General features: G+C 43.0%; 1 protein-coding gene across 1 annotated transcript in view; it reads right to left on the minus strand.

Moving 5' to 3' along the window:
• Positions 1-27792, minus strand: part of LOC147009591 (uncharacterized) — a 218144-nt gene that overhangs the window by 62235 nt on the left and 128117 nt on the right. Inside the window, exons 22-29 of the mRNA XM_085862393.1 lie at positions 19479-19577; positions 19151-19249; positions 14265-14335; positions 13616-13807; positions 8595-8763; positions 5042-5134; positions 1008-1112; positions 768-865 (exon numbers count right to left, since the gene is read on the minus strand). Coding sequence (XP_085718519.1) covers positions 768-865; positions 1008-1112; positions 5042-5134; positions 8595-8763; positions 13616-13807; positions 14265-14335; positions 19151-19249; positions 19479-19577 — 926 coding nt within the window. The remainder of the gene's footprint in view (positions 1-767; positions 866-1007; positions 1113-5041; positions 5135-8594; positions 8764-13615; positions 13808-14264; positions 14336-19150; positions 19250-19478; positions 19578-27792) is intronic.

Here is a 27792-nt window from a genome sequence, read left to right on the forward strand (position 1 = left end):
ACCTTGACCTTCGGTGACCTTGAAAGTCATACCATCGTGTACGTCTCATCGACCTCTATCAGGATCACTAATGATCAGATCACCCGCTTCAACTTCATTGTGGACGGACAGACGGAGGGATCGTCACCTCTCCTCTCAACACCAATATTATTAGGTCATGCTCGAAGATATGACCAAAAGAGTTATCGGATCCACATCCGGATCTTCACCAAAATCAAATCAATTCATCCTTGTCACACACTCAACCTGTCCACCAAATTTTGTCCGAATCCATCGACAACTTTTTGAGATATCCTGTTCATAGACAAACAAGCAGCGATGAAAACATATCCTTCATCCACATTTGGTGGCAGAGATAACTACAACACGACCACCAGTGAGCTTTCCATCAGCAATGTGACCTTGGAAGATTTGCTGGTGAAGAATGTCCTTGCGTGCATGAAGGCTTTTGCTAACCATGTTCATCTTCTCGTCCCATGTCTACACTTACTAAACTGCTCATATTATATTGTTAAGACATTCTCTGATGCATAGCTCTTCCGTAATCTTCTATCTACATATGACAGTGGCGAAAATTTTATCTGCAGCCTAGCCTTGAGTAACATCCGCCATTGGATTGGTGATTTGTGGATGAATTGCAGTTCACTTCCTCCAACAAAGTAGCACTTCAATGGTTACATCCATAACTTTTTTTTGCAGTTGTTTCAACTTATTTCACGTGAACAACTTATGCGCAATTTTGTTCATTAAGAGCATGTGCAACCTACCTTGGGTCCAGGAAATCCATTCTGGCCAGGCCTGCCATCATTACCAGGTCTTCCTGGTGATCCAGCCAAGCCGGGAGGGCCCATTGGTCCCCGTTCACCTGTGATAAAGCGTACATTGGTATTATATTGCTTTCAGCAGAAAATTACAACAAATGAATCTTCACAAATGGAAGATTAAAAAGAAATTATTTCTAAAAGTTAGCTGAAGATACACCTGATGAATATCCCATCGAAACTCACCTTTTGGGCCTGGTACACCTGAAGGGGTAAAGCCTGGAGGTCCACGCTCACCTTTGCTTCCTGGAAAACCTGACAAGCCTGGATTACCTGGACTGCCAGAGGAACCTGGTGGGGGAAAGTAACGAGAATTATTAGCACATCTTTGTACTTTGTGGATGAGTTGATAAGTTATCTACAGCCTGTAGATTATCATGATAGGCAGGATGCAGAGCTTTCAGCTTTAATTATTTCTCATCAAGAATGGTTCTTTTTTTGGTTTCTCTCCTCCTCAATCTTTGCTCTACGATGTCAGTGTCAGACACACCTCATTCAGACGGGCTCATTTACGAGGCAATTAAATAACACATTAACATTACTTTGCCATCCACAACTACATTGGACAGGTGGCTTAATGTTCCCACCGAAGGATGATGCGCTCTATAATTCAACATACTCTACTAGCATCACTGACGTGGGGCTATTTTAAAATACGATGCAACTTTTCTCAGGATCAAGAGAACAGACCCCTTAAACTCCGAAGCCATTACGAATATTCTTTACAATTCGTCTAAAGTAATAATTATCTTTGTCACATTTTGAAGAGTTCGTTTTCAAACTGCTTGATATCCATTTTAGCCATTTTCGGTAAAATGCGCTTTTTGTAGTGACCAGATAGCTGTTGTTACGTACGATGTTGTTTCACCATAATCTATCTATCTATCTATAATTCCAGCAATGTGTGTGTGTGTGTGTGTGTGTGTGTGTGTATGTGTGTGTGTGTATGTGTGTGTGTGTGTGTGTTTGTGACCGCTGTTTCTCGACAACCACTGGTCCGATCTAATTGAAACTTGCCAGGTATATTGCTGGGACCCTGAGGATGTGCCTTTTCAAGGTTTGATATTAATTGGACAAGTGCTTCCCAAGTTATGGCCATTTATTTACCAACCAATGACAGGACACGTTGCTGCGTAGGTGGGGCCGATGGGGAAGAGAACCTCAGCCGCGTTCCCCATTGCGGGTTACAATGTAGGACTTCCGGAGAGTGATGACTTCGTGTATTCAAATAATTTCTCGAATTCTTATGCGCATTTATAGATAAACACAATGCCCCAATCCAGTCGTAGTTTACGAGAGCGAAGGAACGGCCTGTGTAGTTGTTTGAAAGTTTTTTTTTCTCTTCTCTTCTCTTTGTGTTTTTTCTTGTGATGACATTGTGAAAAGGCAAAATATGTTGGCGCTAATTGAATAATTTGCCATTAAAACTAAATTGCGAATAATCGTAACTGCGATATGTGAACTTCCGTACAGTGAGGACTTAACTTCCGGACTTCCGGATAGTGACGATTACTGTATTCTTTCTCGATTTTTTTCTCGATTTATCGACTTACTGTATTCTTTCTTTCTCGATTTCTTTCTCGATTTTCTTAAACACAATGCCCCAATCCAGTCGTCGTTTAAGACAGCGAAGGAATGAAGCTGTGCGTCACGCACGCGCAATGGAATCTAACAAAGCACGAGCTGCTCGCTTGACATGCGACGCTACTCGCGTGACAAGGCGTCGTGCAGCTGAAACGGATGAAGAACGAACTGCTCGCTTGGCAGGCTACGCACATATGGGCATGCACTAGTATACATAATGGAGCAAGTGTATGTATGCATGCGTCATCTACTATTCTGAAAAGATTTGACTCAGGAAGCTGAAAGTTTCAGGGATTAATGAGGGCACCCAAAAGTTGTGCCTCTGCAAGTTTCACTTGATTCCATCAAGTTTTGAAAAAGATTTCTCACCCAACTTGTCATCGTCTTCCTTTGGGGGGAAGGTTGGTGCAATTGGAATTATCCGAGCTGTATAATATATATGCACTAAGCAGTATGCATGTTTTTGCTTCATATACGTAACCCAGGTTAATTTCATTTTGGGGAGCGATCGAGGCAGCGGTCTGTTGCCTATACACTACCAAAATACAGGGACGTGTCAGAAGTTGCACGCTTGGAACAAGATCGCCCATTGGCTGGGTACAATGTTATGGTATTAATGGTCATAAAGATAAAAAAACATGACCCCATTGGTGGCTCCTGTAGGGAGCGGGTGCTTCTAGTTATAATAATGGAGTATTTAATAACTGTCTGCATGAAAGAAAAGAGCATTTTATTAATTTTTAATCGAGGAACGTAGTAAATCGGATTCTTTTCAAAATGCGACTGTTGTGGTTGAGGCCCTGACTCTTGATTGAGCATCGTCTGTGAGCTTCGGCCTCGCAAGTACCTTCTCATGTCTCCCACTATATTTTCTTCTCAATCTTCTTCACTCTTCCTTTCATCTATCCTGTTCTCGTTTCTCTCCAATTCCCTTTGCTCCTAATTTTCTCTCTCTTTCATGTCAAGTTTTGACATTTTATTATTATTATTCCTTGGACTATATGTGAGTTTGAAAAGCAGACTTGGTGGTATAATGGCGAGAGCATCTGTTCTGAGTCTGGGAGGTTGGTAGGTATAAACTCCCAGCTGAGTTATACCAAAGATTGAAAAAAAATGGTATGTGCTGCTTCCTTGCTTGATGCTCAGCATTTGAAAAAAGCATAGAGCACAGACAAACAAGCACATGTTGCTAACACTCGCGCAAGCATTGATGAGAATAATGGCCTCCTCCTGTGTTGAATTGGAATTATCCTTGTTAAACATGTTGTTTTGCCATAATGATGATGAAAAGTGTTGTTCTTACCTTATTAGAAGGAACTCATAATACTGTATTATTATTATTTTAATTATTATTAGCCTGTCCCCCACACAGCGGGAGATGGGGTTTTGCAATCACTTCTGTGTGCATGCGTTTCTGTGTGTCTGTCTGGGCAGTAACGTTTTTTGAGCTTTTGTCATCAAATTTTCACCAAAGCTTCATTATCAGAATATGGAGAAGACAAATTAATAACTTGGACAAAAGGTCAACCGTTGAGCATGTGGAAGAAGAAGTCCGAGTATAAAAGTGGATGGGTTTGCATTTTCATATGCTTTCTAGTTTCTATTTGTATCACTTTTCAAAGTTGCTTTAGTTTATTTATCTAATCTTCCATCACTTCCTTAATTATTTCAATTAGTTTAACTTTTCTTCCAATCCCAGTCCCCTTGCTGCTTTAACCCCTGAACCCAAAATCAGTCATTGTCACCCCACCCTCTGACCCACACAACTCTGACTCAACCTCAGCCTATATTAACCTCACCCCTATCCCTTCTCTCTCTCGTTTGCTCTGACAATGGATTAACAGTCGAAACGTCAGCTTCTCCTTGCTTCCTACAGTGGTTATCACACCTCAATCAATGCCCTGTTGATTTCATCCATTGTTACAACTTCAGGAAGGCACATCTTTTAAAATGCTGGAAATCAACTCTCAAATAATTGTAATTCGGAAATATACCAATCAAAGACGGGTATTGGCATTTGATAGCATGGAAATGTCAAACAACAACAACAACTCTGTGCCAGTTGAAGCTTGAAGCACCACTCCCTGAATGCCATCATGGCGAATGCTTTGAGAAATGTCAACTTTCGGCTTGGCTGATGCCCGACCGGAAAAAAGAGGAATTGGAAGTAAATTTAGATTCTGTAAGCAGAATTGCAAGACTGTAAATTATGCCTCCAAAGATTTGTGACAATGTGGAGAGAGAGAGAGAGAGAGAGAGAGAGAGAGAGAGAGAGAGAGAGAGAGAGAGAGAGAGAGAGAGAGAGAGAGAGAGAGAGAGAGAGAGAGAGAGAGAGAGAGAGAGAGAGAGAGAGAGAGAGAGAGAGAGAGAGAGAGAGAGAGAGAGAGAGAGAGAGAGAGAGAGAGAGAGAGAGAGAGAGAGAGAGAGAGAGAGAGAGAGAGAGAGAGAGAGAGAGAGAGAGAGAGAGAGAGAGAGAGAGAGAGAGAGAGAGAGAGAGAGAGAGAGAGAGAGAGAGAGAGAGAGAGAGTAAATTAGTGTGACAAACATTTGTGATGATGTGCAAAGTGATGAAACAGAGGAGGCAGAAAAAAATGCCATTCTTTTGTTTATCCTGATTACTGCACATCTCCTCTTACCTGGGGGTCCATGGGCACCTGGAGGACCAGGTGGGCCTGGTCGGCCTGGAAGTCCAGAGTCTGGTGACGCTGGCCCCGGTTCTCCTTTCAACCCTGTTGAATGTGGAACACACCAAAAACTTTTTTTAAACTTTGGAGGTGGGAAATAGAAAAAGGTCATAGTAGGGCTTTTGATCTACTTTTCTGACATAATAGAAGTATTGCCCTGATATGAAAACCTCTGTACTCCAAAGTAAAATAAAATCCAAGTGTTTGAGACAAGTTTGAAGTAAGTGGACCCAAGTTGTTGAGAATTGTTGAAATAGATTTGTTATTGTGATTGTGTCCCTTATCAAAAACACAGATATATTTCCGGATTATGAGAGTGGTTGCCTGTTCAATGTAGTCAGTTCTCTGCTCAAGAAAAATGGAGCTTTCATGGTGAAAACCAGCTTCTTTAAAAAAAAGTATTACAAATCATCTTTCTTCAATTCCAATGTCTTTCAGGGTTATGCCTGTGTTTTAATCTGAAGAGTACGATGCTACCAATCGTTCATTCTACGCTGTGCCACTCGATTGCACCTACGGTTGACTCCCGATATGAAATTGAGATTTTTTTACTTTTCTCCCATTTAATCACTTTCCATTTTGCTCCCACTCAAATAACAAACAGTGAAAGTTAGAGCAACTGAGATCAGCATGTGACTCGTCCACCTAGATCTACGACCCAATGACATCAGCTCATGTCATGTCCACTGAGATCACACACCCAATATAATTAGCAAATGACTTGTCCTTCAAGATGATTTGGCGAATGGGATCGGCACGAGACCTTTCAAATGAAATTAGCACACAACATGTCCACCGACTCTCAAATCATTCACCCAATGTCTGTCGACAGGTTAATGGCGGTAAAGTTGTCCTTGACATTTTTTAATATGTGCAGTTTGGTGGCACTGTTCAACAAATAGCCTGGAAGTATTTGTCCGCCTCCCGACGTGTCGTTCTTTTTACTTGTGATGTGTCATAAGTTTACAAGAGCACTGCATTGTTGTTATTGTTGCTGTTGGTGCTGTGGTTCTTTTGGCAGTCAATTTTTGAAATGTTCACCCATTGGTCAGACAGCTTCCAGACACCACCCATATTTGTTGCTTAACTCCACTCATCATGGCACCCAGCCAAAATAATATGGCTGCCATATTGATTTTCCGGTGGGCCGAAGACATCAGGCTTGTAGGCCTCTGCTGATTATACACTTCCAGGGTTTTTTGTTTCATCAGATTTCCATTGGCTTTGGTTGGGTCGATTGTTACTCACGATGAGGGACCCCGAAAAGTGTAATCAACGTTGAATAAAAATTATTCATCAGGTTTAATCAGGCTCATCAGCCTCATCATGGAACATGCCTCCTTAAAAAAAAAAAATAGCATTACGTAATTTTTGAACAGCCCCATTATTGGAGTTAAGCAATCCGTGACCTTGTGACAAATCAGCTCCTTCTGACATCACTGTGGCAGAGGCTGACATGGATGAGAGGTGTCGAGTTCATCTTTTAATAGTGCTATAAATGCACGTTTCCCAATCGGCCTGTTGCCGGATTTTGTCGGAGGTTGTGACCACGGTGCGGTTATTCCTGTTCGGTACTGAAAGACAAAATTCTTCTTTTGTTCTTCCACAGTCTTCTTTTGCTTTGTTTATCAACTTATTTTGCAATTAAACACTCATTATTGTTTGACTAGATGCAAATCAGAGGCATTCCTACACATTGCATTTGCATTTTTCAGTTTCTTTCTCGATTTATGTCAAAACTATGTCTGTCCTTGAGGTGTAGTGCACATTTACTCCACCAGTCAAAAGTTTTAGAACACCCCAATTTTTCAGTTTTTCACTGAAATTTAAGCAGTTCAAGTCCAGTGAATAACCTGAAATGGTACAAAGCTAAGCGGTAAACTGCCAGAGGTTAAAAAAAGTTTAGGTTACCAAAAAGTGAAAAATAATGGAAATTTCAGAGTTGTTCAAAAAGGCCCTTTTCAGGGAACAAGTAATGGGTGAGCAACTGCAGCTGTTCTGCAGCAATGGAAGTAAATTAAGCCTTGAAAGTTGATGCAAACAATTAAAACAGGTGTCCCAACTTTTGTTGATTAGTTACAAACCCTCTGTCTGTATAAAAGCAGTGTTGGATCAAAGTGTATTGCTACACCCTCTGAAGCATTATTTGGACAATACTGCACTGCAAGAAGTAGTATATTGCTATCATAATGGTGAGAAAAAGACAATTAACAAAGGAAGACAGACAGACCATTATAACCCTTAAAAGTGTAGATCTTTCCTTTAGAGAAATTGCAAAGAGGCCAAGGTGTCAGTGAGTACAGTTTCCTGCACCATCAAAAGGCACTTGGAAACTGGAGGAAACTCTGACAGGAAGAGGTCTGGCAGATCCAAAGCCACAACACAATCAGAAGACAAGTTTCTGAGAGTGAACAGCTTGTGTGATAGGTGGCTCACAGGACAGCAGCTTCAAGCACAGCGTAACACTGGTCGAAATAAGGAAGTCTCAGTTTCAACTGTGAAGAGAAGACTTCTAGCTGCAGGTTTGACAGGTCGAGTGGCAGTAAGAAAGCCATTGCGAAGATGGCAAAATAAGAAAAAGAGGCTTGCCTGGGTAATGAAGCACCACCAGTGGATTACTGAAAACTGGAAGAAGGTCTTATGGACCGATGAATCAAAATTTGAAATATTCGGTTCATCACACAGGGTTTTTGTACGCCGTCGAGTAGGCAAAAGGTTGGTTCCTCAGTGTGTGACACCAACTGTCAAACATAGAGGAGGAAGCGAGATGATCTGGGGCTCTTTTGCTGGATCCAGAGTCGGCGACTTGCACAGAGTGACTGGCACCCTGAACCAAAAGGGCTACCACAGCATTTTGCAGCACCATGCAATACCCTCTGGTCTCTGCCTAGTCGGTCAGGGGTTCATCCTACAGCAAGATAACGACCCAAAACATACCTCCAGGCTATGTCAGAACAACCTTTGAAGAAAAGAACAAGACGGTAGGCTTCAAATTATGGAATGGCCAGCACAGTCTCCAGACTTGAACCTCATCGAGCTGGTTTGGGATGAACTGGACAGAAGGGTGAAAGCAAAGCAACCTACAAGTGCAACACATGAGTGGGAACTTCTGCAACAGTGTTGGGAAGAACTTTCCGAAGAATATTTGATTTCCATTGCGGAAAGAATGCCACGAGTCTGTTCGGCTGTTATATCTGCAAAAGGTGGCTGCTTTGATGAGTCAAAAATTTAGATTAAATTTTGATCAACAAAACGATTCCATGATTTCTTTTCTTATCTGCAATTGTTTATTTGTTCTATGCTTTAATTTCAGAGTACATTCTAACATTAAACTGCTTAAATTTCAGTAAAAACTGGAAAAATGGGGGTGTTCTAAAACCTTAGACCGGTAGAGTAGATCTTTCGTAAAGGAGACTTTCAGCTAGATGGCAATTGATATTTTCCATTTTCAAGTCACAAAGCATTTTGCACAGTGTGTAAGAAACTAGCATTCTGCAGGACTCACCACGATCCCCAACAGGACCACGAGCTCCAGGTATACCCGGAACACCCTTCATGCCGGGAGGTCCCGGAAAACCAGAACCCGGAGGCCCATCTGATCCTCTTTCTCCAGGAAGGCCTGGAGGTCCTGTATTCCCGGGGAACCCCCGCTCGCCTTTACCACCATAGGGGGCCTAAAGAACATCGCAAGAGGAATGAAACACAACCTCAATAATGCAGTTCCAGAAAATGAGGTCAATGTAATGCACAAAAAACAAAGGGTTAATGATAGAAGTGCAAAGATGATTGTAGATGTTTGATAATCTGTTGTTAAGAATATCAAAATGTAGAAATCGGTGTCAAATGCCTTTTCTCACACAGAACAAGAGCCGGGCCAAGTAGAATGGACCCGGGCCCGAGATGCATGTTTGTTAGGCACAAGGCTCAGATTTAAGGAGTGTGGTTCGATATAGTTGGGGTCAGAAGAAAATTGCATATGATGTCATATCCTTTGATTATCATGTTTCATGTGATGACGAGCACATCGGAGGAGCTTCTGGCCTTGGAGATATTTTACCTGTATGAGAAGTTAACAATGGCAGATGGTATACAATATGAGTATTGCTTATAATATAAGGGGAGAGTGGGGGGGGGAGTCAAAAAGCCTAATATTGAGCATAAAGTCACCAGTGTTAAACCCAAAAGCTACTTGTTAGAGCATAGGCATGACTCACCTCAACCCATTATTTTAATCATCATCCTCATCATGTACCATAGTCTATACAAAGCATCAGCTTTGCTAAAGTACCATAGCTTGCCTACTCTTCACAAATGACACTGTGGGATTTTTAACATCCACCAACTAATGCCGGAAGATGGGAACGCCCAGTTCAACGTACACCAGATGGACAGCACACACATTGATGAATGTCCTTGCTGGCGAAACTCCAGGATGGCAGTTTATAGCTGGTTTGAGATTCAAACGCAGGCAAGACAGCTAACCCAACCTAGCTCAGCTCAATTCAGCTGAACTCGGTCCTAGCGTGGTATCATAAGAGGAAACCCTACTGATTGTCCGAATAAATTTGTTTTGCAATAGAAAGCCTACACATCAATATGTATTGAACAAGACCTGGAACAATTTATAGTTCTTGCAACCACAGTATTTTCAATATTAAACTGTTTATATGAAAGCCTGCTATAGCCTTTGGTTAACTTTTGAAGTACTAATGTAAGATGAGCAAAGACGTATCTCACCCTCGATCAACATTCTCATGCATTGACCACTGCTGTTTGCAAGTGAGAACTAGAATGGCAACCGGTAGAGTGCATACCTCCGCGAGGTTGAGCAGTTTACGTTTTGTATACCATTGATAGACTGGATCTGGATCCGGACCTTAATCAAAATCTCATCGGCTTGTTCTTGTCACCTAAGTAACTCATCCACCAAGTTTTGTCATAACTCATTCGCAACTTTTTGAGATATCATGCTATATATCATTTTTGGCTCGATCTCTCAATGGAAAATAATCACTTAAAAAAAAAATAAAAAAATATTATATCCGGATCCACATTTGGATCTTCACCAAAATCGAAGCAATTCATCATTGTCAAACATCCAACCTGTCCACCAAGTTTCGGTTGAATCTGTGCATAACTTTTTCAGATATCGCGCAATATATCATTTTTAGCCTCATCACTCAATGTTGAAGAATCACTCAAAAAATTCTCACATCCGGATCTGGATCTTCACCAAAATCGAATCCCTTCGGCTTTGTCACACATCCAACCTGTCCACCAAAGTTTCGTCCAAATCCTACAACAACTTTTTAATATATCATGCTAGATATCGTTTTTTTTGGCCCTAGCCCTCAATGGTGAAGAATCGCTTAATAGTGTGGCAACTTAGCATAACAATTGTGCATTTTGTGAGAAAAGCACCAAATTTGGCACACTAGCAGCCTATCATATTATGAACATATTTGGATATTGGGCCATCTCAAATTCAGCCGCTGATGGCTGTGGCAGCCATTTTCCACTGCCATCAAAAATTTTGAGATGGCCCAATATCCAAATATGTTCATAATATGTAAGGTTACTAGTGTGCCAAATTTAGTGCTTTCCTCACAAAATGCACAATTGTTATGCTATATTTAGTTAAGTTGCCCCACGATAATAAATTATGGCATCTGGACCCAGATCTGGATCTTCACCAAGACCGAATCAATTCGTCCTTGTCACACACCAAACCTGTCGAGAAAATTTCGTCCAAATGTGTCCACAACTTTTTGAGATATTCTGTTCAAAGACAAACACACTAAGAGACAAACAAACAGACAAACCAACAGGGATGAAAACGTAACCTCCGTTCACCTTCGGTGGAGGAGGAAATCTATCTATCTTCGATAATAATAAATGTCGGTGTATCAGTGTGTCAGTGTGTGTGTGTGTGTGTGTGTGTGTGTGTGTGTGTGTGTGTCTCCTCCATAACTCCAAAACCATGAAACCTAGCAGCCTGAAACTTTGCCTGTATCCTAAGGGAACTCCAAAGAAGTGCATGAGTGAAAATTGGGCATTTGGGTTAATTAAAAACACCACTTTTGAAGATAATTAATGACCTTATTAAATTATCCTTTACCAAATTTTCATCCTTAGTCAACCCCTTCGTCAGCTTGCTGGCGTCTTAATTCGGCATTTTTTTGGGCCTGCTCAATCATGCCTCGACTTGGAACAGGCCACAACAGTTTCTTCAAGATCTCGTTTTTTTCTTCACTTTCCTCACTCATATTATTGAATGCACGTTCATCATAGCTACGAATCCCTGGATACATTGCAATGCTTTTAAACGCCCGGAGACGCCCGTGTTCAAAGCTTTGTTTCATTTCTGCACATGCCATAACCTCTAGAATCTCTTAATCTAAGCCTAATTTTAGAATTCAAAATTCTTAATTGACTTCAGCAGTGGTTCCGATTGTACAAAAAAGTGCTCATTTGTCCAAATTGGACATTGCCTGAAATTCCGGGTGCATGGTGTTTATATGACCGTTCGGTGATCGCTAATTGCTTACCAAGCCAGCCATTCCTTATCAACCGTTTTATTGGAGTGCTTGCTTGAGCTCTTAAGCCACTTTGTGAGCGCTCTACAATATTTGCACTGTCACTGAATATATCGATTGACTTGAACAAAGTTCAGGGCCCACTCGCCTGCATTTGACCAACGTTATCGTGTGGTGCGTCAGGTGGTGGTTGGCTCACTGAAAATGTGCAATGCTATTTTACATGACATCCTATTTTTGTATGATCTTCTTTCATTATATGACCTGTCACTTCGGCATATATAGATAGATACATGTAAAAACACACTAAACGTTTCGTTTTTTAAAGTTTTTTCAACTGTTTCAATGGAGTGCTTGCTTGAGTGGTTAAGCTGCTTGGCGAGCACTCTTCAAGCTTCGATGGCGATACCATGGCGCGGTTCTCCGTGGGGACATTTCCGGAGTGAGGAAGGCAAAGAAAATTAGATGATTACAATGAGTAAAAAAATGGTTTTAGTTGTTACAAAGCAATGAATCGCCACATCACAGCAGCATAGCCAAGAGGTAGGCAAGCTCGCTCGAAGCTATCCAGCCTGTGTTTGAATCCTGACCCAGCTATTGAGTGGACAGGATAGATACAGAAGGAACTTGTTCCTCCCCTCACATCTTCCTCCATTATTCCTTCTCCTCCTCTCTCCCTTCCCTCTCTTTCTCTCCTAACACACTCTCTCTCTCTCCTTTCTCTCTCTCATACCCCCCGTCTCCCGCTCCCTCTCCCACCCCTCTCCCCCTCTCTCTTCTACCCCTCTCCCTCTCTCTCTCCCACCCCTCTTCCTCTCTCTCTACCTCCCCTCTCCCTCTCTCTCCCACCCCTCTCCCTCTCTCTCCCACCCCTCTCCCTCTCTCTCTCCCACCCCTCTCCCTCTCCCACCCCTCTCCCTCTCTCTCCCACCCCTCTCCCTCTCTCTCCCACCCCTCTCCCTCTCTCTCTCCCACCCTCTCCCTCTCTCTCCCACCCCTCTCCCTCTCTCTCCCACCCCTCTCCCTCTCTCTCTCCCACTCCTCTCCACCCCACCTCTATCCCTCTCCCCTCCCCTCCCCTCTCCACCCACCATGGACATCTCCCGGCAGTTTCTGTGTGTTGTATTAACGTGCTGTTTTAACATACCCAATTTTGTTCAATCCTGTTCAACCCCTCCCTTCTCCACAAGTCTCACTACCAAATGCATGTCAAGAACCCCTCCCAAACACACTCCCCCTCCCCACTTTCCCCTCCTCTCGCCCCCATCCTCATTGCTCCCACCCCCTCCCAGAGTGTCTAGTGATGTTTAGTGAGGCGTCGCTCTCCCCACCCCCCTTCCTCGCTCTCCCCACCCCCCTTCCTCGCTCTTCCCCCCTTCCGAGCTCACCCCTTCCTGACCCCCTCCTAGCTCCGCCACCCCTCCTCCCTCCTTGCTCCCTCCTCACTACCCTTGCTCTGACCTCTCTCCTCTTTCTATTTGCTATTGTTGTCCATGCTATTGTTGAGCCAATAATACCAGAGGCCATAAGTTGTGGAAGTGCAGATGGTATGAAAAGAACAAACAGAATGGAGGGCAGAGAAAAAGAGGTGATGGAAAGTGGAGGCAATACAAGCACTTCATCTGACAACTAACGTGACCAGTTTGCGCTATAGATGTCAGGTTATGATGTAGAAGCTCAACATGTAGAGTCAAGCCAGAACTCAAATTTATTTGGTATAAAAACAATGGATATGCAACGATGACTACATTATAGATGTGGTATTTCAGGTCATAGGATGTTTAAAAAAAAAAAAGGACAAAAAGAGGAGTCATCAAATGAGAAACAATAATTCAAGCATATTTATAAGGAAACATGGATCTCTACCGAAGGAGGTTATGACGGTTCAGATTTGAGATCTTAAAGAAAAGTACATAAACTTGCCTCCAAACCATGAGCTCTTTCCAAAAACAAATCACAACTGGCACAAGTTACAGGCCTCTGGACTTACGGGATCGCCTTTCAGACCAGGAAGCCCAGGCAAGCCATCCGATCCTTGAAGTCCATTGAGACCCGGTAGTCCTCGTATGCCAGTTTGTCCTGGCTCGCCTTTCTCACCCTTCATTGCATATCCTCCTTGGGCATCTCCAGGTTCGCCCTTTTGTCCCCTCATACCCATTGATCCAGGGTTGCCTGGTCGTCCCTGCAGGAGAAATGCATATTCAGTCATCCTTTCAGGCTGGCCTGACATCGCAAAGAAAGACCACGGTGGAAATTGCCGACAGCCTGACCGAGCTCCATGGTTATTAGAAAACATGAACACGTCATTCACAAAAACAATTAGAACGGCACTCTGGAGAGCGCATACCTCTGCCAGGCTGAACAGTTCACGTTTTGTATCCCACTGACAGGCCGGATCTGCATTCAGACCTGAACCAAAATCGAATCAGCTTGTTCTCGTCACCGAACCAACTCACCCACCGAGTTTTGTCATAACTTGTCCGCAACCTTTTGAGATATCATGCTGTACATAGTTTTTGGCCCCATCACCCAATGGTGAACAATCACTTACAGACAGACAGACAGACAGACAGACAGACAAGCCAGGGTGAAAACATAACCTCCATCCACTTTGGTAACGGTGGTAAAACACAACTTACAGGCAAGCCTGGACCACCAGGGAATCCAATGGGACCAGTGTCTCCCTTTATCCCAGAAACTCCAGGTGTTCCTGTGGAGAAACAACACATACCTGAGTGCTTACCCTCAGAGTCGAGATTAATCAATGTGTAAAGTCATGTACGATCCATTTTTATCCTGCAGACTAAAGGTTTGCAAATGCCTCCTGAAAACTTTCAAACCAATCACAAGTTTTTGGAGGTATTTGTGGACGAAATCTATCGATGCAGAAATCTACTCGTTGTTGAACGAAACAACAGAAGGCAGCAATTTCCCAAGGGTCTCAAAGGGGAACAGGAGAGGGGGAGGGGTGCAAGGACATCACAAGTGATGGATGAGTGGCAGAATGGAAAGGGCTGAGGGAATGGGGTTAAGCCTCACCGAGAGTTGGACAGAGAAGAGGTGGTTGTTGGATAAAACATGGAGCGAAAACAAGTTTTTCCATCCCGTCTCACCCTGTCACTCAAGAAGTAATATCAGGTGAACCCACCTCTCTATTTACACGGTCAGCCACTGACAGAGGTTCAGTCTCTTGAACTTCTCGGCCTTACCTTCAGCGCCGACTCTTCCTGGGCTGATCATTTCGAAACACCGGCCTCAAAAGCCATCGGCAGACTGGGCATCCTCTGCCGTTTCAATTCATTCCTTGAATAATCAGAACTACTCACAGTCTTTTATTCTTATCCTTCTCCTCGCATACGGCAGCTTGGCTGCCGGGTAGCTATCATTTTGTTGGTGCGCAACTATGCTGCTGATGCTGTGCCTCTATACCAGGACATCGGTACTCATTTTCCGACCTCGAAAAGATGACAGGCTGAGTCAATCCCACCTGGTGTTAATTCAGTGGAAAAACGGAGCTCGAACGCAGGACCCTAAGATCCCAAGCCACCAGGCTTATACACCTCTTTGGCTGCAGCTACATAGAGTGCTGTTCTCCCCTTTGGGCTTGCCCGCTTCATAATTGGTCTTAACTTTCATTCTGTAGAATCAAAGACTATGCACATTATTGGCATCTCCCATGATAAATCAGAAGCACAAGGCTTGTTTTTCTCACATCACAGGTAGGTTGGTGGCCTCTCTTTTTCACAGCCTTTCCTCCACTCCTCCTCCCTCCCTCTCTCTCTCTCTCTCTCTCTCTCTCTCTCTCTCTCTCTCTCTCTCTCTCTCTCTCTCTCTCTCTCTCTCTCTCTCTCTCTCTCTCTCTCTCTCTCTCTCTGTACATTCTCTCTCTCTGCAATCTCTGTCTCTCTCTCTCTCTCTCTCTCTCCCTCTCTCTTAGCCATCTGAGCTGAGCCAGCTGCTCGAGATCATGTATGGTTTCCCATCAACACCTGCCTGATTAAACTCCAATAATCCAGGTTTGCTGCCGACCCAAACTCCTTGATTCATAACCTTTTTTCCCCATTTATAGAAATGCCTTCCGTAAGTGGTTCAATTACACTCTTCCCTAAAGAGGTTCAAGTTGGCAATACACAACCCTGTTATGTCATCCCCCCCAACCCCCCATTCCCACCAGAACTCTTTTCTACCCCCGTCCTAACCCAACCATCTTACTTGCAGGTTACTATGTTTCCTCCCTTTTTCTCTCCACTTTTCCTATTGATTCATTCCCTCGCTTGTTGCATCCACCCGTCACCCAACTGCCACCTGTCTCCTGGTCCTCCATGAGCCCAAATTTTGTATGACAAAAACCCCCCCAACAATTTGCGTGTGACCATCCTTAACTGATGCTTAAAGTCGGATACGATGTTTTGTTACAGAGAGAGGGGAAGCACAGACCAGAATCAGAAGCATAGGGCCTGCTTGTCCCTCATCACAAATGGATGGTGACCTCGGTTTTCCACCACCTCTCCTTGGGTCTCACTCTGCTCTTTTATCCCCCCTCTCGAAGATGAATCCTGTTCTTCCAGCGAGCCCATGAATCCTTGCGGAACTCCCAAAATCAAGGCTCACACCGCCCTCCTTTGTTCCTCTTTTCTTCAACTTCTGGAATCTCATTCCTCACTCTGTTCAATCCCACTCTTCCCTCCAGGACTTGAAGTATGCAGTTTTATCACCGCTTCAATCGTCCTTCATCCCTTACCTGTGAGCTTTTCTACTCCAATTTTTTTTTGTTGCAGTTTGCTACTCCATCTTCTTTCTCCTCCATCTCCTGTTGCTTTATCTGTGTATCATTTCTTAGCATTGCTCCACTCCCCCCCCCACTCTCAGTGCTTTGATTCCTATCCTCTGTTGCCTCGCTCTTCCATGCGCTGAACTTTTATAAGCAAAACCAAAAAATAAAAAACAAGGGGATTTTTGTCCCACTTTTGGCTTGGATAAATAAATTGAGATTAAAATTATGCAGAGAGAGAGAGAGAGAGAGAGAGAGAGAGAGAGAGAGAGAGAGAGAGAGAGAGAGAGAGAGAGAGAGAGAGAGAGAGAGAGAGAGAGAGAGAGAGAGAGAGAGAGAGAGAGAGAATCTACATCAGGAAGATAAAAAAAAACAATAATAAAACCAGGACGTGATGGAGTTGATACAGAGTTGAGAACAGCCCAGCACTCGTGATGAAACGGAAAGGTCTGCTGCGACATCTGCTTTGATGGAAAACCTCCTCGCCGGATGAATCCTTCTTCTTCAACTTCATCTTATTTTGTGTGGCCGATGAATCCTAAATCTGTCACCGCTAAATCTGTGTGGTTATGATGTTGCTTGCCGTGCTGTATGGAAGAAAAGGTTATCAGCTCCGTCTCCAACCGCATTGAAGGTGTTTCATCGGTGTTGCCTCGGCAAATCATTTGATTTGATCAAACTGGAGTCTTCGCCGAGTGTTACTTGCAGGACGTCGATACGTGTTTCAGATTGTGTTGAGCTTTCTACATCGTAGCATGCGGCTCATTAAACCGATACGAGCTCTGCGTTGGCGAACACGCGTAGGAGGTTGAAGGGAAACATCATCAATGGGGGCTGGGTGATGGCTGACAGATCCCTCGATGTTTTGTGCTGCGTTGAGTAATAGTTCTACCGATCGAGCACTTGAGCTCAACATCTGCTCCAGACAGCATGTTTTGACACAGTCTCCTTACATCTTGCTGTGGATATTCCTAAAAGATAGCAGGTGGCCTTTGCAGAGATCATGGAACCACAACTTTGGTCTTTCATCCGGGCGAGTAACATCTACCGGGCCACCATACGGCACATCCCATTATGCTCAACAGAAGGAGCATTTCGACCACCGTGTCCAGCGCAACTTCAGCGAGTCTCACTGGTGCTGCCTCGGAAAATCATTGGATTTGATCAAAATAGAGTATCAGGTGACAGGTAAACAGAAGTGCTTCCAGGAGAACGTGTGACGGCTATGTGGAGCACAGAACATACATCTCTTGTGGAGACCCTCGCTTGGCAGATGAAATTTCAATCGCTGGACCTCATTTTCTTTGGTTGCTTCAATGGTATTTTGACGTCAGCTGACACCAAATGTATGCCTGGTGTTGGCTTAACAGTTAAGGTGGTGGGCTTGGGATCCTAGGATCCTGAGTTCAAATCCCACTTGGCTGTTGAATCAATACCAGGTGGGGTTGACTCAGCCTGTTATCTTGCTGAGGTCAGCAAAATGAGTGCCAGCTTGCTGGTGTACTGTGTCGGAGTGGCGACCCATCCAGGATTGTGTCCAATGGCCAAGGAGACTGCTTAGGCAGCACCAACGCTCTGCACAGAGTCTGGTTCCAATGGATGGATGGATGACACCAAGTGGCAGTCTCATCACACCTACAGAGAAATGAATGGTGTGCCACAGTACAACACATACACGCGGAGTGTTTACGTGAGAAGACATGACAAAAAAAAAGACGGTGACAGAATGGATGTGAAAATGTGAAATACGAGTTGCTCCGTTGTTGACTCTCTCACAGATGTAGTCAAAAAGAATTTTTTTTTTTAAAATGGAACCAATTTCCACGTTCTCTTCAATCTCATTCTCCCTCCAGTCAATCTCATTATTCCCTCCAGATCTTCAAGACAGCCGTTCATCACCATCTCAGATCACCCCCAATCAAAAGCCATGATATTTTTTCTCCTTGTTAACCCCATCCAAACCCCCAAGTCCTCCTATTTCCAAATCTCCAGTTTTCCCTGACTGAGAGTTTCCTTCTGTATCCATCCTGTCCACCCAATCTGTAATTTATTGCCCATCATTCCTCCCCACACTCATTGTTTGTCAGTCTCCCTCTATATTGGCCTTCAACTCCGCTGTTGGTGTCCCCCCCCACCCCCACTCCTCTCTCTGCTGTTGCTTTTGTCCTGTTATATCCTGATCTGTTCAGTATTTGTACTAGCTCTTCCACAAATAAATAAATGTATACAAATATAATGGAGCTCGACTATGTCTACAAACAAACAAACAAATAAATAAATAAATAAATGTAACTTTTCTGGGGGTTTTTTTGTTCACCTACACCATCCAGTATTTTAATTCCAATATTTCTCATCTTCATTCATCTCTAAGAGGTCACCTCTGTAATAGTGAACTGTTCTGGAAATACCAAAACTTTATATACAGCTCATTATCAAGAACCTTCTGGGTTTTGTCCAGCTTTGTCCGTGGTTTCGAAAGCATTGCCCTCTTTTGCCAGTCGTTTCCTTCATTTGTCACTTTATTAACCGATTATTATTTCTCCCGTTGGCTCATTTAACACAGGCTTACATTCTCCACCGGGCGTACACAGTAAATGTACAGGTGTACGCACTGTGCACCAGTGAATGCCAATGTCCGTCTGCGACCACTGATGCTTTGGAGCACAAGGTGGGTTGCAGAATTATACTGTGCCAAGAAGAGCAGAATGACTAAAACTACTGTACTCCAACACGTCGATGATTACAGGAACTTACCAGGAAATCCTTGTGGTCCAGGTGGTCCGGGTGGACCTGGTCTCCCAGGAGGTCTCCCACCATTGATAGAACAGTGTATGCAATGCTCTCCCTTGCTTCCTGAAAGCCAGTGATCTCAGATCAGTCACACGATGCCCACAGACACTCAGAGTAACAGGACTAAGGATATGACATGAGTGTTGATGGTGTGACAAGCTTTTGACGCCTAATTTAAGTGACGCTACTGATTTTCTTGCACATTTCTCTTTCACCAATGTAAGAGAGTTTGACATGTACAGAATGATGGAAAAGAGTTTCAGCAAAGTGGTAGAAGGAATGAAGGATGTACCTTTAAAACCTCTTTCTCCGGGATATCCTTGTTGGCCACGTGCACCAGGTGGTCCGGGCGGTCCTTGAGTTCCAGGGCCATCATACCCAGGAACATAAGCTGTGGACAAGGAAGGAATGAGATTAGAAATATGAATGGCACAATAGAGCACCTTGAAACAGCAACAATACCAACAACAACCACAACAACAAAGGTCTTTCATCAACCGTGTTTCCATCCCATACATTGGGACCATACTCTGTACAGAGCGTCGGTGCTGCCGGAGCAGTCTCCTGGGCTATTGGGCACAATCCTGGACGGGTCACCACTCCAACACAGGATACTTGAATGGCTCAATCATCCCAGCAAGCTGGTACTCATTTTGTCGACTTCGGAATGATGACAGGCTGAGTCAACCCCAGCTGGCATTAATTCAACGGCGGAACAGGATTTTAACTCAGGACCCTAGGATCCCAAGTCCGCCACAACCATGTTTGATGGATGCGAAAAAGTAATGGATTTTTTCAAAGTTACCATGTTTATTCTTGGCAGTGTGTGTGTGTGTGTGTGTGTGTGTGTGTGTGTGTGTGTGTGTGTGTGTGTGTGTGTGTGTGTGTGTGTGTGTGTGTGTGTGTGTGTGTGTGTGTGTGTGTGTGTGTGTGTGTGTGTAAGACCAGCTCACATCACTGACTGCACCCTCCACAATTTTGGGACTCAAAATCAAAGTCGAACTAAAGTCAAAACAAAGACGAATGAACGGAGAACGTATATGGGCTAACACGGCCCACTCTTCAAAGGCAGGGTTAGGGTCAACACTAACCCTAATTCTGACCCTAACCCTAACCCTAAACCTGGCCCTACACCTAAATCTAACTCTAACCCTAAACCCGAACCCTAGCTTTTAAGAGTCGGTTATAGCAAATATTTAAAATCTATTGATGTGGGTGTAGATTGCCAGATCTCAGGATACTAAACAGGTCGACCACCCCATAGAAGCATAGTAGGGAGCCCATCTAACTTCTGAGTGTAGAATGGTCGGGAATGGCTTTCACCTTCGGCTTATGTTATTAACATTATTTCGAAACTTTCTGTCCACTAAAGCCGAAGTTAAAATGTACATGTACATGTATAAGCAGGGAGGTGAGAGTTCGAGTCTCGCTCTCGCCTCCTTGAAATTAAAATGAGGCTGAAATAAGCAGCACGTGTACTTGTCCAGTTCATTCCTTCTTTGTCATGGTTCTAAATGTCTGTGACTGTTAAATCACAAACAGCTCTGTGAATTTCTTCTTTATCATATATGGCTCTTAGTTGTCATAAATCTTCTATTTCGTCATCTTCACATAATTTGTTCATTATCAACATGGAAAAGACCATTCCCATTTCTCATACATAGAGAACATAATGGAATACACGGTTCAATGCACTAGCGCCATACGGCGGCTCCGCACGCGCACCGCACTGAATGGACTCAAAATGGCGTCAAATCGTAAGTTGTCGCTACTCTCTCTATAAAGGGACTCCAGGGCGGCCTAGAGATATGCACACTCGCCTCTAAGCTGTCTAGCCTGGGTTTGAATTCCAACCTAGTTATAAAGTGCCATCCTGGTGTTTCACAGGCAGGGCGATTCGTCAATGTGTGTGCCATCCCTCGGATGGACATTAAACAGGCCTCCCGTCTGCTGGCATTAGTTTATGTATGTGAAAAACCCCACGGTGTCCTTCGTGAAGAGTAAGTAGGTGAACTATCACTAGCACGATGAAAAATTACAAAATCTTTCTCGAACTACTGCTGGGAAATTAATGGTTAAGCACCCAGTACATAGTGTGTGTCTGCTAGTTGCATTATTTCTTGGAATGTGCTGCTGATGTGGTGTCCCCTCAAAATTTGGGCAATAATACGGAACTTGTCCACAGTACCAGCACATAATGGCCCACTCTTATGAAAGATGTTGTGGGAAGTTTAAGATCACCAGAAAATTCTGATGGACAGGACCCTGGCTAAACACCTGTCTGAAGGACTGCATACTCATTGATGCAACAACCTGCGTGCAACGTACCAGGGTAACACAGTCAATATAAGAATCTAACCTAGGGTAAACAGCTCAAAGGCATATCTCTGAACTATTGTTAGCTCCACATCTGTCACATATGAGGGCATAGACTACAAACTACTTAGGCCACTACCATTTTAATAGCCATGATTATCCCCACCTCCTTGCAGGGTTGGTCGGGAAAAAGTTTAGGCACAAGTTCATTCCAGAAACTGGCTCGCCAGGCCTGATGTTCGCTTTTGGCTGCAATTTGTAATTTGTTCAGTGAGCCAGAGATAACTCTCCGATTCATCGCCAAAAAACACAGTGGGATATTAAACGTCCACCAACTAATGCTTGCAGACAGGACACCCAGATTAACATCCATCTTGGGGATGGCCCACTTTGTGATGCGACACCCTGTCCGCGAAGGACCGATCTTACAGTGGATAGGGAATAAAAGCAAGGCTAGAAAGCTAAAATTTACGTCTGCACCATTCTATTGGACAGGGCATGGAGTACGAGGTAGCGATGGTTATATCTGAAAGAAGTGCAACTACCGCTCCAAGTGAGATTAAACCAGATTTAATAGGTAAAGGTGTGGTATAACCATAGGAGAGCATATGATAACGGAAGGTTTCAGCAATGAAACGGGTTGAGAGCGGATACAGGGTATTTTCTTCATGATGACGGCATTCAGGATGGTCTGCTTGAATGGCTCCAAGATTACCTCCAAGTCAAGAAGCCATTGCCTTAAATGGTATCCTCAATCCTACTCCACTTTGATAGACTGTAAACTTTTAGGCAACATAATGAAGAGCTAGTCTTAAAATAGTGAAGACTGGTGTCAATCTGATCTGCGTCGGCGAGGAAGTAGAACAATGGATGAAATCAACATGACTTTGGCTGAGGGTGCACCAATGGCCATGTGAAGCAATGAGATGTTTATGGTGTTCACCCCCTCGTCAGAGCAATATCTTTATCTCTAATGGAGCAGATTCTCCTATAGTCAAAGCTCCTACAACACAGCTTTCCCGACCGCGGTTTCACAATTATGCGCTGGATCAAATTCCGAGAAAACCTCCCCAACAAGTGGGTGAGTTTCGAATAGACATGCTGGATCAAATGCGAGAAAAACCTCCCCAATGCAAAGGTAAGTTTCACATTTACATGTTGGATGAAATGTACCAAAACCTCCCCAATGCGAGGGTGTTTCACATTTATGCGCTGGATCAAATGTAACAAAGCCACCCCAATGCAAAGGAGAGTTTCGTATTTACGTGCTGGATCAAATGCGACAAAAGCTCCCCAATGCGAGGCTGAGTTTTGTATTTACACGAGTGTGGCAAGCGAAGCGTAAATAATCGATAAAGCGAACCGATGATTTTGTTGAAATTTCTTTGTCTATTTCTATTCCATTTTATTTTATTTTATTATTTTATTATATTCTTATCTCATCAACTATACCTATTGAACATTTACAATGTGATTATATATATATATATATATATATATATATATATATATATATATATATATATATATATATATATATATATATATATATATATATATATTAGTTGTGTATGTTTGTTTGTCCTCTCATAACTTGAGAACTACGCATCATAGAACAAAACTAAAGGCATATTCAGAATCAGCACATCTTAGATGTTTAAAAAACAGAAAAAACAAATTTGCCGATTTTTTTTTTTGGCCGTTTCAATTTTTCTGCCGCAATTGTTTGATTTTCCGAGTCACGACTTTTTTTATTCACAACCTGATCAAAATAAGACAAAGACGGACCAGTGGATGGACAGACCGGTGAACGTTTACAAAGTTTCTGATGAAAAATTTGACTTTCTGATTTTAGATGCCCCAAAAAAGGAAGAGCTCCATTGGTCCCAAGGCAGCTGCAGCTAAGCGAAAACACACTAAGAGAAAACAGCAGACTGAAGAGGAGCAAGATGCCAGGCTAAATGAACAGGTACAGCGGCAACAGCAGCAGTGACAAAAGGAGACTGAAGAGGAGCGATCAGCCAGGCTAAATGAACAGGTTCATCGGCAACAACAGCGGCGAGCAAATGACACTGAGGAAGAGTGTGATGCAAGACTTGAGGCAATGCGTCACCGCACTGCAGAAGCACGAGCACTGACCCCAGGGCACAAAAGCACAACAATGCCAACAGGGTGGCATTCACGTATGATCCGGCTGACCCAACAACTCATGCAGACATCGGCTGAATGGACCACGTCTGCACCCACTGCTCTGCTTACAAGTTCAAGGGAGAGACCAAGGGTGTGTGCTGCAGCGATGGCAAGGTCGGCCTTGAGTCCTCTCCTGCCCTTCCTCCCTTGCTGAAGGAACTTCTCTCAGGTTAAGGTCCCCTCAGCAAACACTTCCTTGACAACATTCAGATGTATAATGGCAGCTTTGCGATGACGAGCTTCGGGCACAAGGAAGCTGAAGTCCAGGGCTGGAACCCGAGCTTCTGGATCCAAGGTCAAGTGTTCCACCGCATTGGCAGCTTGCTTCCGCCTGAAGATGGCCAGCCAAAGTTCCTACAGGCCTACTTCCTGGACTCACACACCAATGACCTGGCTGCCAGGAACCACAGCGGCCTCAAACCACACATCCTTGAGGTGCTCATAAAGTGGTTTCACAAGAATAACCATCTGGTCCATGAGCTCAAGACTGCAAGACATGTACTTGCAGAAGGAGGCAACTCTGAAGAGCGCCAGGTCATCATCAGAGAGAACAACCGACCACAAGGAGAGCACACACGCCACTGCAACGCCCAGTCTGCACTAGAAGTCACCATCCCAATGGACAATAAGCCAAAAGAACCCAGAGACATTGTCCTCAGACTTTGCGTTGAGGAACTTAAAAGGATCAGTGAGCTGCATGCATCTTATGATGCACGCCAGTATCCCATAGTGTTCTCATATGGAACAGATGGCTACATCATCCATCTGGTGGCCAGGACTACTACTGGACAGGATGGACGAAAACTCACACAGTTGCAGTACTACCACATCATGGTGAGAGAGGGCAACCACATACTGCAGATGTGATGACTCTTTCAGCAGTTTCTGGTCAATGTCTACTGCAAGATCGAGACAGAGCAACTGGGCTTTATCCACCTGGAGCAAAATAACTTGCTGGCTGATAACTATGACAACCTCCGTGACAGCCTCATGAGCAATGATGACGAATGCTGACAACGACAAAGAAATGTGAAATATGTCCAAATTAAATGTGATATATAAATGTGATATATATTAAGTACGACAGTTTACCCCTTTCTTATTCCTATATTTTTTTCCCTGGGCAACGCAGAGTACTCCAGCTTGCATATATATATATATATATATATATATATATATATATATATATATATATATATATATATATATATATATATATATATATATATATATATATATACATGTATATACTAATAAATGTCAGTGTATGTATGTCTCCTCCATAACTCCAAAACCATTAAACCTAGCAGCCTTAAACCTTGCATGCATACTAAGGGAGCTCCAAGGAAGTGCAAGAGTGAAAATTGGTTGTTTGGGTTAATTAAAACACCCCTTTTGAAGATAATTAACAGCCTTATATAATTATATCCTTTATCAGGCACATCCTCAGTCACCACTCTCTACGGGGTCTCAAGGCATATACTAGGTAACCTCGCTGGGGTCTGAAGCCGCCATGTTTTTTGGCCTGCTCAACCATGCCTTGACATAGAACAGGCCGCAACGATTTCTTAACGATGAAGTATTTTTTTTCACTTTCCTCACTCATATTATCAAATTCCTCTTCATCATAGCTACAAAACGCTGTCTACATCGCTTTTATAAATGCTTTAGTTTTCAAATTCAGAGCTTGGAGTGATTACAAGTACTATATTATGTGATTTTCCACAATCTACTCTCACGGACTAATTAAAGTATATCATTGAAATATTATTTCAGTTTTGAGGATCGGATATCATCTGGACTAAATCAGTGTCAAAAACTGAAGTGAAATCTGATAATTTAAAGAAATAACGAGTCTTATAACTAAGCCGATATACCTATTTACTTTAAGCAAGCAAGTCTGTGGTCCCTTCTACTCCATATATACACAAGAAAATGTGAAATTTCCAAAGGATTAAACTTGTCTTTTTCTACTGTTTGGAGAATTATATTGAGTGAACAAAAGATTGAAGAATGTGCCAAAATTAACCAGATTCATTGAGCTATATATGATGTAATGCATTCAGTGCTTGATATCACGCCCTGTCCCCCAGAGAAAATGCTTATCCATAGCATCTGCCAGATCTGTGTCTATATTTTCAGAGGTTTAGTGAGGTGCTATACAGGTAATCGAAGCAAATCTGGTGAAAAACAGATGTGTTAAAATAAAGGTATAACGTTTGCGCACACCACAAATTATGTACCACGCGATGCTTATACAGACGAGCAGGCAACATGGCGGATTATCTGCAATTTCTATTTCATGGGTGAATAAACTTTGCGATGTCTCCAGGGTTGTTCTACATTAAACAGCAACTCTTGTGGATGAAGTCATTATTTGAACAAATTAATTTAATTTATTTAACTGTGACAGGTGCGGTGAAGACAAGCTTTAAAGTTAAAGAGATCCTATTTGGTATGCAGTCCCAGCCTGGCCAGCCGTTCCTTATCAATCATTTAATTGGAGTGCTTGCTTGAGTACTTATACCACTTGCTGAGAGCTTTATAGTCGAAAGCGGTACAGTTTGTGTTCCGATTGGGATGTACAGTCAGCAGTTGCTACAAGGAAGAGGTACATGATTTACAAAGGTTTACAAAGTAAAACATATTCGATAATACCCAATTTCTGAAGCGTTTGACATATTAACGTGTTTTATAAATTACAGAGCTAATTTTTTTTTCCATCCATCACATGACAATTGGCAGCTGTCCATAAATATTAGTGTTTATGCACATCTCCCTGAAACGTCTATAATGTAATGTTGTTTTTATAATTTGTTAATTGAAATTCCCCCAAGACAAGGGTGAAAGCTACTCAAAGATTTTGGGTTGTATGAAGTACAACCTGACATAATGTCAGTCGGTAATCACACTGACTCCAACCTCTCGATTCCTGAAGGATTGCCAATATCGGCCAAGCACTCATACAGTGTGTGTGCGTGCGTGCGTGCGTGCGCCCAGTGAAAGCATAACATTTTCTCTCTGCAACTCTGCAAACTCATAACATCAGCAAAGAGAAAGGGTTGTATTAAAAATATAGCAAAATATAGTACCGCACCATAAGCTTCGTACACTTGTGAGTTGTGCGCCTGCACTTGAATCAGTGGCAGAGGAATCCAGTAGCTGCAGTAGTTGGTTAACGTGGCTGCTGTTGCACAGTGTGTGGATTTAAGTGCAAGTGAACTTTTTAAATTTAGATTTATCCAACCCATCGATCATTATGGCTCCCAAAACCATGTGATTCAATCAACTCGAGAAGAAGAAGAGGAAAACAATGACCATGGAGAAATGACTTAATTTCCTGAATAAATTATCCCCAGTTTCTGCTTCATCTTTGGCCGGGCAATATGGTGTGAATGAATCAACCATTCGGACAATACGGAAGTCCGAACATAAAATCCGTGCCAGCGTTCATGCAGGAGTCTCCATTTGCAACATCATGTGTTAATTTTTTGAAACATTATATATTAATTTTAAATTCAGTAATAAGGTGAGTTGTTTTGCTACAATACAGCACAATCATTATACATCCACTTATTTTAATTTATATTTTATAATTCTGGACCATTCCATTAGGGTGGTCCAAACTGTTACAGTAAAAAAAAAAATGATGTTGGTCAAATTATTTCTCCACATACCTTATTTTTGTCCACTAGGGTTAAATTACACATGTGTGGAATTTGAGCTCGATTTGTGGATATTTAGAGGTCAACCCAAGCATGTCCCTATAATATATATATACATTATATATGTATATATGGTTGCCAAATAGTTACACGTTTTGCCTCATGATCACAGGGAACTCTTTGAATCGCACTGTTAGGAAAACTAACCCTAACGCTAACAAAGGAAAAGATGGTCCAGAACCTACAGCGTCCACAATTACCTGACTGTCCTCGGCGGCTGCAGATCAAGGATAAAGGGGAACACCTCAAGTTGGAGGACCTTGTGACAAAAAGGACCAGTTCCTTCTTTGATGTTTTGATAGAAGGTGGAATAGCAACCTCTCAAACATTCTTGAAGAAACCTCCTGGTCAGTGGACAGATGATCCATTGTACAA

This window comes from Eptatretus burgeri, chromosome 17 (assembly GCF_056783735.1).
Source record: "Eptatretus burgeri isolate ZD-2024b chromosome 17, Ebu_testis_v1, whole genome shotgun sequence".
Lineage (NCBI taxonomy): Eukaryota > Metazoa > Chordata > Myxini > Myxiniformes > Myxinidae > Eptatretus > Eptatretus burgeri.